Below are 15,136 nucleotides of genomic sequence, written 5' to 3'. Positions count from 1 at the left end.
AAATCAAAACTACAATGAAGTATCAACTCACACTGGTCAGAATGGCCATCATCAAAAAATCTACAAACAATTGGACTTCCCTGGTGTCGCAGTGGTTAAGAATCCACCTGCCAATGCAGGGGACATGGGTTTGATCCCTTGTCCAGGAAGATCTCACATGCTGCAGAGCAACTAAGCCCGTCATGCACCACAACTACCGAACCTGCACTCTAGAGCCCACGAGCCACAACTACTGAGCCTGCGTGCCACATCTACTGAAGCCTGCGCGCCTAGAGCCCGTGCTCTGCAATAAGAGAAGCCACTGCAATGAGAAGCCCATGCACCACAAGGAAGAGTAGCCCCTGCTCGCCACAACTAGAGAAAGCCCGCGCACAGCAACGAAGACCCAACGCAGCCATAAATAAATAAATAAATTTATTATTTTTTTTAATCTACAAACAGTAAATGCTGGTGAGGGTGTGGAGAAAAAGGAACCCTCTTGCACTGTTGGTGGGAATGTAAATTGATACAGCCACTATGGAGAACAGTATGGATGTTCCTTAAAAAACTAAAAATAGAACTACCATATGATCCAGCAATCCCACTACTGGCATGTACCCAGAGAAAACCAAAATTCAAGACACATGCAGGGCTTCCCTGGTGGCGCAGTGGTTGAGAATCTGCCTGCCAATGCAGGGGACACGGGTTCGAGCCCTGGTCTGGGAAGATCCCACAGGCCGCGGAGCAACTAGGCCCGTGAGCCACAATTACTGAGCCTGCGCGTCCGGAGCCTGTGCTCCGCAACGGGACGCCGCGATAATGAGAGGCCCGTGCACCGCGATGAAGAGTGGCCCCCGCTCGCCGCAACTAGAGAAAGCCCTCACACAGAAACGAAGACCCAACACAGCCATAAAATAAATTAAAAAAAAAAAAAAAAAAAAAAGACACGTGCACCCCCATGTTCATTGCAGCACTATTTACAATAGCCAGGTCACAGAAGCAACCTAAATGCCCATCAACAGATGAATGGATAAAGAAGATGTGGTACATATAAACAATGGAATATTACTCAGCCATAAAAAGGAATGAAATTGGGTCATTTGTAGAGACGTGGATGGACCTAGAGACTGTCATACAGAGTGAAGTAAGTCAGAAAGAGAAAAACAAATATCATATATTAACGCATATATGTGGAATCTAGAAAAATGGTACAGATGAACCGGTTTGCAAGGCAGAAATAGAGACACAGACATAGAGAACAAATGTATGGACACCAAGGGGGAAAAGCCGGGGTGGGGGGTTGGTGGTGGGATGAACTGAGAGATTGGGATTGACATATATACACTAATATGTATAAAATAGATAACTAATAAGAACCTGCTGTATAAAAAAATAAATTTAAAAAAAACTAGATTGAACACAAACATTGGCTTTTGCCCCCTCCCCAAACTCCATTAAAAGTGGCTGTAAAGGGAGTTTTTTGTTTTCCTTAATGGTGTCGTGGGGAATTCCCTGGTGCCAGTGGCTAGGACTCCGCACTTTCACTGCCAAGGGCGCCAGTTGATCTGCAAGCCATGTGGCACAGCCAAAAAAAAAAAAAAAAAAAGGTGTTCCCACGTTGACTCTGAGCTGATCTGTGACTTGCTTTGACCAACAGAATGTGTCTGAATTCCAGGCCTTAAGAGGTCTGGAAATTACGGCTTTGGGCTTCTCGGGATGCAGGCACCATGTAGTGAAACTCAGGCAGGATTACTGAATGATGGGAGACCACGTGGAGAGAGAGATGCCGGGCCAGCCCCCAGCCATCGACACAGGAGTGGCTGAGCCCATTTGGATACTCCATCATTAGCCTATCTCCCAAGTGAATGTAGCCGTGTGAGGGACTCCAGCCCAAACTGGAAAATCATCAGAAAGTAAATCATTCTTTGTGTTTTTAACTGAGAGCGTTGCATAGTTAACAAAAGTAGGTCATGTTGTGGTGCAAGATTGTGACGTTACAGAACACCTGGGGCAAAGAGAAGATTCCGAAAGCTTCTGGAGGGAATAGCAGGTCCTAGGAAAAGAACCAGGAATCCAAATGACATTAGGTTTCTTTACAGCAACGTTGTTTCCCGTGAAGCAGTGCTCTCAAAGTTCCGTACAAAAATTATTTCCACGCTATCATTCAAGTGTGTAGATAGATTTTAGACATTTCCAGACATGCAGGGTCTTAAAAACTGCTCCTCCCTCCCATGTACCCTTTCTGAAGTAGCTATTGAAGGGTGTGCTCCATGGAAAGGAATCCCAAGGATGGTGGGGAAGCAAGAGCCCAGGATGACAGCTAAGGAGCAGGCTAGAGGGCCAACAGTGCAGACTGGAGATAACCTGGGAGTATTTGATGTGCCCCAGCATACTGAGAGGGATCTAGATGAATGGTGAAATTAATAAAGGTGTATAGAACACTAGACAAATAATAACAAATATAGAGTTATTATCAAGAGCAGCAGCAAAAGGTTTTGTAGGAAAGGAAAACAATAATTACAGTACACTCTAAAGCTCCCCTATGAATAGATGTACATAATCAAAATCATGTAAATACTAAGTACTGGTTTGCCTAGTCCTAGTGAAACTCTATTAGAAGGATAGGAGGGGCTTCCCTGGTGGCGCAGTGGTTGAGAATCTGCCTGCTAATGCAGGGGACATGGGTTCGAGCCCTGGTCTGGGAGGATCCCACGTGCCGCGGAGCAACTGGGCCCGTGAGCCACAACTACTGAGCCTGGGGGTCTGGAGCCTGTGCTCCGCAACAAGAGAGGCCACGATAGTTAGAGGCCCACGCACCGCGATGAAGAGTGGCCCCCGCTTGCCGCAACTAGAGAAGGCCCTCGCACAGAAACGAAGACCCAACACAGCCAAAAATAAATATAAAAATAAATAAATAAATAAAAGATTACTATTAAAAAAAAAAAAAGAAGGATAGGAGATGAGGAAAAGTTTGTGTCTTAGGAGCAAGCCTAGGAAAGAGAATGCCACCTTGTCCTCCAGAGTGGGGAGCCAATGTCTGCCTAAAACTGAAAAATCAACATAAACAATACATGCATGCTATGTTGAGATGTGGCAGTAAATACCAAGATTATTAACTAAAGAGATGAAAGTTTTTGTCTTTGATGAGGGGAAGATAGCAGAAGAGGTGAAGGGAACCACTGTTGTTGGTGAGAAATTTATAGACCTGTCTGTCTCTCTCTCTTTTTTTTTTAATTGAATCATAGTTGATTTACAATGTTGTGTTAATTTCTGCTGTACAGCAAAGAGATTCAGTTACATATATATATACACTTTTTAAATATTCTTTTCCATTATGGTTCATCATAGGGTAGTGAATACAGTTCTCTGTGCTACACAGTAGGACCTTGTTGTTTATCCATTCTATGTATAATAGCTTACATCTGCTAACCCCAACCTCCCACTCCATCCCTCTCCCAACCCCCTCCCCCTTGGCAACCACAAGTCTGTTCTCTATTAGACCTGTCTCTTTAAATCATGTGCATCTACATCTTTGACCAAAATTTTTAGAATTTGAAAGAAAGAAAAAGGAGACAGGAAAGAAGGAAGAGAGGAAAGAAAAAGGGAGGGAGGGAGGAAAAAGAAAGAGAGGCAGGAGGCAAATCATTCAGGGGTTCAAAGCAGGGGAGCACGAGATCTGATTGACATTTTTAAATATTGAGTGATTTCCTTCCCCAGTCAGGGCTCTGATTTCTTCATCTATATCTTGAAGGGTTAGATGACAGCTCCCAGAAGACCCTGCCAGCTCAGATCATCTTGAGCTGTCAGCCAGAATGTAAACAAATATTTAAATGCTCAAGGGCAGCGGTTCTGAAGAAGAATCACCCTATGTGCCTATTTAAACTGTATATTTCCCAAGTTGAATCTCTGGAGATCCTGCCTCCCTGGTGCAAGGGTCTGGGGAATTGGCCTCTTTAACACGTACGTGAATGGTTAACTTGCCTCATTCTGAGCAGCCCTGCTTTAGGAAGGATCCTGGAAGGTGCAGGTTCACAGGTTTAACTAACATTCCATCACAAATCAATTCTCCTTTCAGCCCTGATTACATCAGGGAGAAAGTACCAATTTGGTGTTGCTGTGGCTTTAGAACCTCTGCAATTGTGATTATTCTGCCGTTGTGGGTCACCTACCAGGGGTGTTGGTCTTGACTGTACCACATCTCCACCCTCCTTCCCATCTCACTGTGGTTCCTTCTTTATCTCTTTAGTCGTGGGAAGTCTTTTCTGCTAGTCTTCAGGTCATTCTCATGGATGGTTGCTCTGTAAATAGTTGTAATTTTGGTGTACCTGTGGAAGTGAGCTCAGCGTCTTCCTGCTCCACCATCTGTGGGTTTACTGTTTAATAGGCACAGAGTTTCAGTTTGGGATGATGAAAAAGTTCTGGAGATGAACTTTTTCTGGAGATGGTGATGGTTGCACACCGAAGTGAATGTATCAATATTTGACTGTACTGCGAATGTACCATCTGAACTCTACACTTGAAAATTCTCAAAATGATAAATTTTATGTTATGTGTATTTTACCACAATTTATAAAATGGATGATCTATAAAATCCAAACTTTTTACCCAGAAACAATGGGTAAAATTGGGTATATTTTTATACAAACAATGGGTATATTTTCTATAGCCACATGATTTCCTCTCTCCGAGGATCCAAATTACGATTTCTTTGAAGTCCTCTGTTCCCTGAATTATCTGCCCCTTCAGTTTTGTTTTTGCCCTTATCTTTTAGATGGAAGCCTTCCTTGAAGATCGGGTGATCCTTGGCCATTCACTCATTTTTAAGAATGAGGCAAGAAAAACTGATTGGAAACTGTGTGAACAGGGCTTATCAACTGGCGGGCTTAATTGGCAGAGCCATTTCATTGGGGAACCCCACATGACACTTGGGCTGGTCCGTTCCTCTAGAGAGACACCTTCCAGTCTTACCAGAGGGTGAGGGTCGAGGCAGGGGTCGGGGGGGGGGCATACTTGACTGCCAACATACTTGGGGCCATCCAGGGAATGGGGCCAGAGCCTCCACCATCACCTCATCCTCCAATTCTTTTTTTTTAATAAATTTATTTATTTATTTTTGGCTGCATTGGGTCTTCGTTGCTGTGCACGGGCTTTCTCTAGTTGCAGCGAGCAGCGGCTGCTCTTCATTGCGGTGGCTTCTCTTGTTGCGGAGCACAGGCTCTAGGCATTCGGGCTTCAGTAGTTGTGGCTCACGGGCTCTAGGTGCGCAGGCTCAGTAGTTGTGGCGCACGGGCTTAGTTGCTCTGCAGCATGTGGGATCTTCCCGGACCAGGGCTCAAACCTCTGTCCCCTGCATTGGCAGGCGGATTCTTAACCGCTGCGCCACAGGGAAGTCCCCACACTTGAGTTTTAACCTGCAAAAGGACAAAGACTGGGCCTTGCCTGGGACCATATTCACAGCACCCAACATAATACCTGGCACAGAGCAGGTTCTCAAAATTATTCATGAATCAAATAAAATAATGAAGGCAGGCCAAGAAGACTTGTAGAAAGTGGGGAGTTGGTCCTGCATAGGCTTTTAAAGGCTAAGGAGGCAAAGAAACAAAGAGGGGGACAAACGAACACATGAACTCCACTGGATCCCAACTCCCTCCGGCCCCACCCATCACTGAAATGTTCTGTTTCCCAAACCTCAGGACGCCCAGTCCCTCACGTCCCAGAGCACCCCAACCCCCATCTGCATCCCTCCCTTCCTGCCTCTCAGCCACGCCCTCTCTGCCCCGAGCCAGCGCTTGCTTTTGGGGGTGGTGATGGGCCCCGTGGGAACTCAGAGTTGCCTCCACAAGGCCTGGTCAGGGTGGGGCGGCGCCTGTCCCTGGGGGTGAGCGTCTGGGCTGTGCAGTCGCGTCGGATGAGCAGGAGAGAGCCAGACTCCAGCTGTCACCATGGCCGAGTTCAGGGTGAGGGTATCCACTGGGGAGGCCTTCGGGGCTGGCACGTGGGACAAAATGTCTGTCATCATCGTGGGGACCGAAGGAGAGACCCCGCCACTGCCCCTGGACCATTTCGGCAAAGAGTTCATGGCGGGCGCTGTGAGTGTGGGGTGGGTGTGGGGGGGGGCGGCGGAGGAGGGAGCAGGAGAGACGGTCCTCTAGGATGCTAAACATGTCCCCCAGGAGGAGGACTTCGAGGTGACGTGCCCCCAGGACGTGGGCCAGGTGCTGCTGCTGCGCGTGCACAAGACTCCCCGCGCGCTGCTCCGTCCCTTCTGGCCGCTGGCCTCGGACGCCTGGTTCTGCCGCTGGTTCCAGCTCACTCCGCCCCGGGGCGCCCCCCTCCGCTTCCCCTGCTACCAGTGGCTGGAGGACAAGGGGAGCCTGGTGCTGCGGGAGGGGACAGGTGAGGGGGACACAGGAGGGAGGAGGGGCTGGTGTGTTGGGGGGAAGGGCAAGGGGAGTGGAGAGGTGAGCCGGGTGTGGCCAAGGGGGAGGGACAGGGGAGGGGAGCTGGGGAGTTTGGGGGAAGAGGGGGTGGCAGTCTGGTGTGGGAGAAACTGTACTTATGGGGGCAGGGGATCTGGTAAGGGGTGGCTGGAGTGGAGGGGAGAGCGGCTGGGGCTGGAGGTCAGGGGGCTTTCTCTGCCCTCCCCACCTGCTCCGCTGCTCCCACAGCAAAGATCTCCTGGGAAGACCACCACCCCACCCTCCAGCAGCAGCGCCAGGAGGAGCTGCAGGCCAGGCGGGAGACGTACAGGTGAGGAGGGGGCTACTGGGGGGGGGGTTGCGGAGGGGATGAGGGTCAGCCTCGTTCCACTGGTGTTGATGCGGCCTGAAGTCCCTGCCTGGTCCTCTGTCCTTTCCAATCACAGCATCTCCAGGAACTCATTAGAAATACAGTTTCTCAGACCCACCTCACAGCTACTGAATCAGATAGTGAGGGTGAGGGGCAGCAGTGTTGGTGTTTTTAACTGAAGTCTAGTTGATTTACAGTGTTGTGTCCATTTCAGGTGTACAGCAGCGTGATTTGGGGTTTGGTTCATTTGCAGATTATATTCCACTATACGTTATTACAAGACACTGGTGTCAGCTTAATAAAAATGCACATTATGACAGTTGTGCGTTAAGTTTTATTTGGGGCAAAATGAGGACTACAGCCCAGGAGACGGCACTTCAGAGCGCTCTGAGAAACTGCTCCACTGAGGTAGTGGGGAAAGTCAGTACATATGTGATTTTGGTGAAGGGGGAGCACATGCAATCGAGCACATATTTTTTTTTTTGCAGAAGGTTTCTGCTAGTCACGAAGAGCAGTCGTCACCATAAAGGATTTTAGTGCTTTTCTGGATATGAGGAGATACAAGAATTGGGCTCATAAAATCATATCTATCTGAAGACCTGTTCTGCCAGTTTTTCCCAGAGCACAGAGTGCCTCATTTCTCCTCTCCACCCTGAACTCCTTCGGGAGTTGAAAGTCAGCAGCTGCAGCAGCACATGATTTAGTCCTTGTAAAGGAGGATGGCAAGTGCCAAATTGTAGTTGACACTGGATATATAATTCCCTGTGCGATAACAGTAAATCCTTGTTGCTAGCAATATTGGGGTTTGTTTTTTTTTTTTTGGCTGCGCCTGACCAGGGATCAAACCCAAGCCCCCTGCATTAGGAGCACGGAGTCTTAACCACTGCGCCACCAGGGAAGTTCCGCTAGCAATATTGTTTTAACAAGCCTTCCAGATGACTCATGCCCACTAAAGTTTGAAACCCACTGCTTTTAAATGCCTGACTCTTGCTGGAGTCTTTCTGGGTCGCTGGCGAGGACTCCTAAGGCAGAAAGCCAGGGACCACACTCAGGAGCAAATTTTCAAAAGGTCATGGTCTGGCCAACTGGGCTGCTGTCTGAAGCGCGGGCTGCAGGCTTTCGCTTTAGGTCTCTGGGGGCACAGCAGCTGCAGGCTTATTTGGCTCCTGGTGATTCCACGTGTGTTGTGAATTACATTCCCGGAGAAAACCATGGCGTCTAATCGGCCAGCAACAACCCCAGGTGAGGGAACAGATGGAGGGAGCTGTGTCTGTGGAGTGGCCTTTCTTCCTTTCTTGGCAAAACAAGGACACAGGAGTCAGGAGACGCAAGGCCAGCCTAGGCCCTGCCGAAAGGAGCTGTGAAATCTGAAGCAAATTAGTTAACCTTTTTGATCCTTATTTTCTTCTGCAAAAGGAACTAAGAATACCAGTCTGATTTGTGTTATTAGGAAGAAGAAATGAGAAGATGGTTGAGAATGCAGCTTGTCAGCCACAAAGCCCTGCACAAGTGTGTACTGAGGTTCATAATGTCCCTCAGTTACCTCTGATCCAAGTGGCTACGCCCTCAATACTCAGAGTGAGGTCTCACATCCACAGGGTCAGCATCACCTGGGAGCTTGTTAGAAATGCAGGGTCTTGGCGCCACCCACCCCAAACCTACTTGATGAGAATCTGCATTTTACCAAGATCCCTGGGGGAACTAAGTTTTTGTGCATTAAAGTTTGAGAAGCAGGGTTTGGCCACCACCTGGTGGCAGTGTACTTTAACTGCAAATTGTTCTCTGAAGTTGCCTGTTCAAACCCAAAGGCAATGATGGAATGAACCAAAGAATGAATGAGGGAGGGAATGAGAGGACGACTGGCTGGGGGTCCTCAGCTTTGCAGGGACATGATTTTACCATTTCACCTAAAGGTCTTCAGGCTGTGTTGCTTGCTGGATAAAGGGATTTAGAGATGCTAAATCTCTTTAGGCCAGGCCAGAGTACATTTCTGGGCTCCCCCAAGCTTTGGAGGCTGAAGTGTCTCTCCACGGGATGCCTGCCAAAGGCAACTGCCACCTTCCTGTGTTCCCACCTTCAGGACAGCCTCCGCTCTGTGATGCATCTGTGTTAGTCAGGAACTTTGTGGTTGCAAGAACAATAACAGACTCCAGCTAGCAGACAGAAAACACGGGAATGCGTCAACAGGTCACAGAAGTGAGGGCTGGAAGCGTAGCCAGATCGTACGGGCCAGAAGCCGGGGTGACTCTCCCCCTGTCTCTGGAGCCCCCTAGATGCTTCTCTCTCCAGCTCCACTTTCCTCTCTCCCTGCAGAACAGCTTTCTTTGGTTCCCAGTCCACACAGTGGAAAATGGCCTTTTTCTTTTTTTTAATAGCAACTCCTTTATTTTTAATTATTTTTAAAAATTTATTTACTTATTTGGTTGTGCCCGGTCTTAGTTGCGGCAGGCAAACTCTTAGCTACGGCATGCACGTGGGGTCTAGTTCCCTGACCAGCGATCGAACCTGCGCCCCTTGCATTGGAAGCGTGGACTCTTAACCACTTCGCCAACAGGGAAGTCTCCCAGTCCTGGTGTTTACATGCTATAACCCAGATATCCAGAGAGAGATGACCTCTGGTCCAGCCCCAATCTCCAATTCCCTGGGAAGGATTCTGATTGGCCTCGCTCTGGCCAAGTGCCCAACCCTGGACCAACCAGGGGAGAACATGGCTGTGGGAACATGGCAGCTCTCCCTGCGGCCTTGAGGGTGGAGGGGAAGGGCAGAGCCCAGGAAGACCCCTGCTTGTGGAAGGGGGCTGGCCCTGACCAGGGCCTCCGAGGGGTCTGCCACTCCCTCTCCCTAGTCAGTGGTTTCCCTGAGGCTTCTTGCTGACTGCCTTCCTGCTCCTCCCTCCAGCTGGAAGACTTACATCCCAGGCTGGCCTCACTGCCTCAACGAGGAGACCATAAAAAACCTGGACGTCAACATCAAATACTCTCTGGCAAAGAACATCACCTTCTACCTGCGAGGCGGCTCAATGTGAGGATGCCCACCCTCTCCTGCCCCTGGGCCTCAGATGTACTGGTACCCCGGCCTTCTGCCCTCCCCCACTCAGCTCCCCCGCCATCAGGGATGTGGGTCACACAGCCCCACCCAGGGCACGGCCTCTGCTCACCACCTATTCCAACAAGGTGAGGATGACCTCAGGGGCAGTGACTACCTGGGCCCCGGAGGCTGGTTCAGGACCCTGGGAGGGATAAGCCTAGCCAACGCAGGCGGGTCTCCCAGGGCCTCTTGCCTCCCTCTCCCCACCCTTCACATCTTCTGGCAGGTTGGCAGATCTGAAACTCAAAGGGCTGCTGGACCGCAAGGGGCTCTGGAAGAGTCTGGAGGAGATGAGAAGTGTATTCAACTCCCAGAAGACCCCAGCCGTGGGTGAGGAGCTCCAGCCGGGGCTCCAGACCTCTTCCCTGGGGTATCAGCTCTCCTGGCTGTCAGGAATCGCAGAAAACCAAGCGCCAGTTCACTGTGTGACCCTGGGCAGGCCCCTGACTCTCACTAGACCTTACTTTCTCCTCAGACACAGAAAAGGATGTGTAGTGGGGGCATCTCTGACCTTCTAATGCCTTTCATCCATCAGACACTTGTTGGGCTACCACACATGAGACACTTGCTTAGGGGCTGTGGACACAATCCTCGTCCCCGCAGGGCTCCCAGTTGAGCAGACAAGTGCACATTAGGCTCAAAGGCAAATAATGAGTTTCACTTATGAAACCTGTGCATCAGCTCCAGTGAGAGTGTGTAAAAGGGGGACCTGGCCTAGTCCAGCTAGGGAACTCTCTACAGAGGTGACTTTTATGCTGAGACCTCAAAGTTGGGCAGGTGGCAACAGCGCCAGGCATGGTGTGTGTGAGGGCAGAGGGTGCTTCAGGTTCGGGGAGGGAGGGTGGTCCGGTGCATGTGAAGGCCCTGAAGATGGAAGGAGTGGAGACCTTTGAGGGGAAAGATGCTGCTGTGGCCAAAGGGTACTGAGCCAGGGAAGGAAGACAGGAGGCGAAGCAGGAGAGGTGCATGGGCCGTGGGCCGTGCAGGACCGTGGGGGCCGTGGCAGGAGCTCGGGCCTTTCCTAAGCGCAGTGGGAGCTTCAAGCAGCTGCCAGCTGGGGGGTACTGTGGCCAGATGTGCCGTGGGGGGTGGGCTGTTGGGGGACAGGAGTAGAAGCAGGAAGACCAGTTATGAGGCTCTGGCTGTGGTCAGCAGAGGAGGGAATCCTCAGCGAGGCAGTGACAGCAGAGATGGAGTGCACGTGTGCACCAAGAGCTACTGAGGATGGAGAATCGATGGGACTTGATGGGCGGAGGATGGGGGAGAGCTGCCGAGAGGACTCCGGGCTCTGCCACCTGCGATCCAGTGGATGAAGGTGCCATTCCTGGGATGCCAGGCAATGGGGTGGGGACTGGGCTAGAGCAGTGGCCCATGTTCAGCCTCCGATATACTGTGTTTGAGTCATGGGGTTGGAGATGGCAGGTAGATGGTGGGACTGGTGGGCTGGGGGCTAAGATTTGCTGTTTGGTGAACTGAAGCCAAGGGGTCAGAGGAGGACACCCTGAGAAGTACTGCCTGAGAAGAGAGGGGCGCACAGGACGGACGCAGGAGAAACTCCACAACGGCGCTCAGGGGGAGACCCCTGGGCGCTGGGGTGACTGGTCCCGTCTCCCCTGCCCCCCTGCAGAGTACGTGTTTGAACACTGGCAGGAGGATGCCTTCTTCGCCTACCAGTTCCTGAATGGCCTCAACCCGGTCCTGATCCGCCGCTGTCGCCACCTGCCAAAGAACTTCCCTGTCACTGATGCCATGGTGGCCCCAGCGTTGGGCCCCGGGACGAGTCTGCAGGCTGAGCTGGAGGTGAGGGGCACAGGAGTCCTGGCTCTGCGCACCCCCATCTCAGTGCTTTGGGCCCATCCCCTACTGGAGAGGAACAGCACTCACATTTGTTAAGGACCTACTGTGTGCTACATGCCGAGAACACCCTCTCCCGTGCACAGTCTCCTGGCCCTGAATCCTCTCCCCACCCCCATACTCCCCACCTTCTGCCTTTAGAAAGCCAGATGGCAGCCCTGGCTCCCCTTCTCTCTCCCGCAGAAGGGGTCCTTGTTCCTGGTGGATCACGGCATCCTCTCTGGCATCCGCACCAATGTCATTAATGGGAGGCCTCAGTTCTCCGCGGCCCCAATGACCCTGCTATACCAGCGCCCAGGGTGTGGGCCCCTGCTGCCCCTCGCCATCCAGGTCAGCAGCCGGGCAGGCGACAGGGCAGGGGCAGGGAGAGGTCTGACTAAATGGTTGGCAGACACTCAAGGCTGCCTCTCCCCACTGGCCTCTCCTATAGCTCAGCCAGACCCCTGGGCCCGACAGCCCCATCTTTCTGCCCAGCGACGACAAGTGGGACTGGCTGCTGGCCAAGACGTGGGTGCGCAATGCCGAGTTCTCCATCCACGAGGCCCTCACACACCTGTTACAGGTACACCTGGTGACCGAGGTCTTCACCCTGGCTACGCTGCGCCAGCTGCCTCACTGCCACCCACTCTTCAAGGTCAGTGGCCCAGCAAGATAGATGGCCCAGACTGTGCCCCAAGCCTGCAGGTCCCTGCACCTTGGCCTGCCCTTCAGGGTTCTATGCCACCTGTCCCCACGTGGCCCTGTCCTTCCAGGCTGAGATGCTGAGCCCCCATTCTGCCTCAGCAGCATCTACCTGCACAGTTCCCCTGAGAGGCTGCTTTCCAGCAGGCCCTGAGCTGGGGTGAGGTGACGGGGACAGGCGCGAGGGAGAGGACTGCATGTGAGAGCAGGCTGTGCCCCAGAGAGATTCTCTTCTTAGGGGAGCTCAAGCCAACAGCGATCACAGAAGCCCAGCTCCTAGGAAAGGAGAGACCTGGGGCTGACAGATGCCAAAGTGTGAACATGGCTTTGACCAACAGGTTTTCTGCAGATAGCTGCAGGGTGGGGAGCCCTGGGAGGGAGACCCGTGTCTCTAAGGTGGGCTCTGCTAAGCCTTCAGATGGCCCAGATTCATTTCCTCCAGGGACCTGGAGCATCTCCTCTGTGAAGATGAGGGGTCCACAGCTGCTCACATTTTCTGATTCTTCCTTAGACAGTCTCCTGGGTCCTGGATGCAGGCCCTACTCTGTCCTCTTCAATCCAGGCTGATTCTTTCTGACAATCTACAGCTCCCAGGGCCTGGCACTCAGACGTGGTCTCTAGGGGACCATTTCACATTGCCAGGCCCGCAGGCCCTGGTTATCATGGTGCTTTGCCTGCCTGGGGTTAGGAAATCACAGGATGCCAGAGCTGGAGGGATTCATAGCGCTATCCAGATCAGCCCTCTCATTTGCCCAGTGATCTGATGCCCAGAGAGAGGAAGGCACATGCTCAAGGTCACAGAACAGGATGCTGGTGGACCTTAGCCCCTATCACTGGGCCTGGAGCCCTGATCCCTGTCCCAGGCTGCCCCCCTTGTCCCTGTCATCTCTTTCCATGCGTGATTGACGGGACTGGGTTCCTCTATGGGGGGAGGTCTGGGACCACAGAGACCCAGGCTTCGCCTAGCTCCGCCTTCTCTGGCCCTTACAGCTGCTGATTCCGCACACACGGTACACCCTGCACATCAACACGCTGGCCCGTGAGCTACTCATTGCCCCCGGGAAGGTGGTGGACAGGGTAAGGACTGCTTTAGGGAGGGTGGGGATGGGATATTCCTTCAGTGTAAAGAATCTGGGGTCTTGGGGTGGGAGTGGCCCTGTATCCCCAACCAGTATTACCTCCTGCTTCTGGGGCAAGGGCTGTGGTACCCAGGAGTTCCATTTCCCAGTCCACAGGCCTTGGCATTGAAGGTTTCTCTGAGCTGATACAGAGGTACATGGAACAGCTGAACTATTCCGTCCTGTGTCTGCCTGAGGATATCCGGGCCCGAGGAGTTGAAGACATCCCAGGCTACTACTACCGGGATGATGGGATGCAGATCTGGGGTGCAGTGGAAGGGTGAGGGTGTCAGCCCCAGAGAGCTGGGGCCTTGGGGGACAGGAAAGAAGACTGGGAAGGAGAAGGAAGGCCCAGGGAGGCGCCCACCAGGAGGAGGGCCGGCCATTAACAGCACTGGGACCAGGCAGGGGCACTCCTCAGAGAGGGTCGGGGTTCACAGCTGGGATGGAACCCCGTGCACCTTGCAGCTTTGTCTCTGAAATGATCGGCATCTACTACCTGAGCGATGAGTTTGTCCGCGATGACAGTGAACTCCAGGCCTGGGTGTGGGAGATCTTCTCCGAGGGCTTCCTAGGTCGGGAGAGCTCAGGTAGGGGGACCTCAGTTCTTAGGTCCTACCCTCAGGCCTCTGCGGCATTGTCCTCAGGACCCTGGTAGCCCCGTTCCCAGCCCAGCTCTCCCTGCAGGTGTACCCTCCTCCCTGGGGACACGGGAAGCCCTGATACAGTACATCACCATGGTGATATTCACCTGCTCGGCCAAGCATTCCGCTGTCGGTACAGGACAGGTGAGAAGGGTCAATGCCAGGGTGGCGGGACGGAGGGGGCCGGGCTCCTAGCCTCACTCTGCCCTCTCGGCCTTCAGTTTGACTTCAGTGCCTGGATGCCCAACCTGCCACCTACCATGCAGCTGCCACCGCCCACCTCTAAAGGCCAGGCAAGCCCGGAGGGGTTCATAGCCACCCTCCCACCAGTCAATGCCACATGTGATGTCATCGTTGCCCTCTGGGTGCTGAGCAAGGAGCCTGGAGACAGAGTGAGTGTGGGGCTGGGAGCCAGACCAGGCCAGCCCTGGGGTAAGGGAGGCGACACTGTTTACCCTCCCTGACCCACACCCCACTGTGCCATCAGACCCCAGTGAGTCTTCCCAGGGGGACACAAGGGCATTGGACATCTCACAGGGAGGGTCAAATGGCCAAAGGAGATGATGCAGAGTCACCCTTAGCTGCAAGGGCAACGTGTGATATGTTCCAGTGAGGCTGCCCCCTTTAAAACTCTGACTTGAGCTTTCATCCCCGAGAGCTGCCTGCAGTGATCATCACTGTTCAGGGGGAGGGGGCTTGGATGAGGCTCAGTCGCAGGCTGCTTCAGGTGCCCCAGGATGGACGGCTAAGGCGGGTCCCGGCTGCAAAGCAGCCCCTTCACCCAACCTTGTGTTTGGTTCCCAGCAGCCCCTGGGCACCTACCCGGACGAGCACTTCACGGAGGCGGCCCCGTGCTGGAGCATCGCGGCCTTCCAGAGCCGCCTGGCTCAGATCTCGCGAGACATCCAGGAGCGAAACCAGGACCTGGAGCTGCCCTACACCTACCTGGACCCTCCCATCATCGAGAACAGCGTCTCCATCTAA

At 52.7% G+C, this 15,136-nt stretch overlaps 1 protein-coding gene across 3 annotated transcripts; it reads left to right on the top strand.

Moving 5' to 3' along the window:
- Window positions 1-5,921: 5,921 nt before the first annotated feature.
- Window positions 5,922-15,136, top strand: ALOX15B (arachidonate 15-lipoxygenase type B). 3 transcript variants are annotated; one of them, XM_061175102.1, is made up of 14 exons: window positions 5,922-6,068; window positions 6,153-6,375; window positions 6,648-6,729; window positions 9,667-9,789; window positions 10,082-10,185; window positions 11,483-11,655; window positions 11,893-12,039; window positions 12,140-12,343; window positions 13,381-13,467; window positions 13,619-13,788; window positions 13,977-14,098; window positions 14,196-14,296; window positions 14,374-14,544; window positions 14,957-15,136. In XM_061175102.1, exons 1-14 carry the CDS (start codon window positions 5,922-5,924, stop codon window positions 15,134-15,136), a joined length of 2,034 nt encoding a protein of 677 aa, XP_061031085.1. The 3 variants fall into 3 exon arrangements, with proteins under 3 accessions (XP_061031085.1, XP_061031086.1, XP_061031087.1); XM_061175103.1 differs by lacking the exon at window positions 13,381-13,467; XM_061175104.1 differs by lacking the exons at window positions 13,381-13,467; window positions 13,977-14,098 and having other exon boundaries at window positions 13,619-13,775.

This window comes from Eubalaena glacialis, chromosome 19 (assembly GCF_028564815.1).
Source record: "Eubalaena glacialis isolate mEubGla1 chromosome 19, mEubGla1.1.hap2.+ XY, whole genome shotgun sequence".
NCBI classification, from domain to species: Eukaryota; Metazoa; Chordata; class Mammalia; order Artiodactyla; family Balaenidae; genus Eubalaena; species Eubalaena glacialis.
This window is presented reverse-complemented; position numbering and strand designations above follow the sequence as displayed.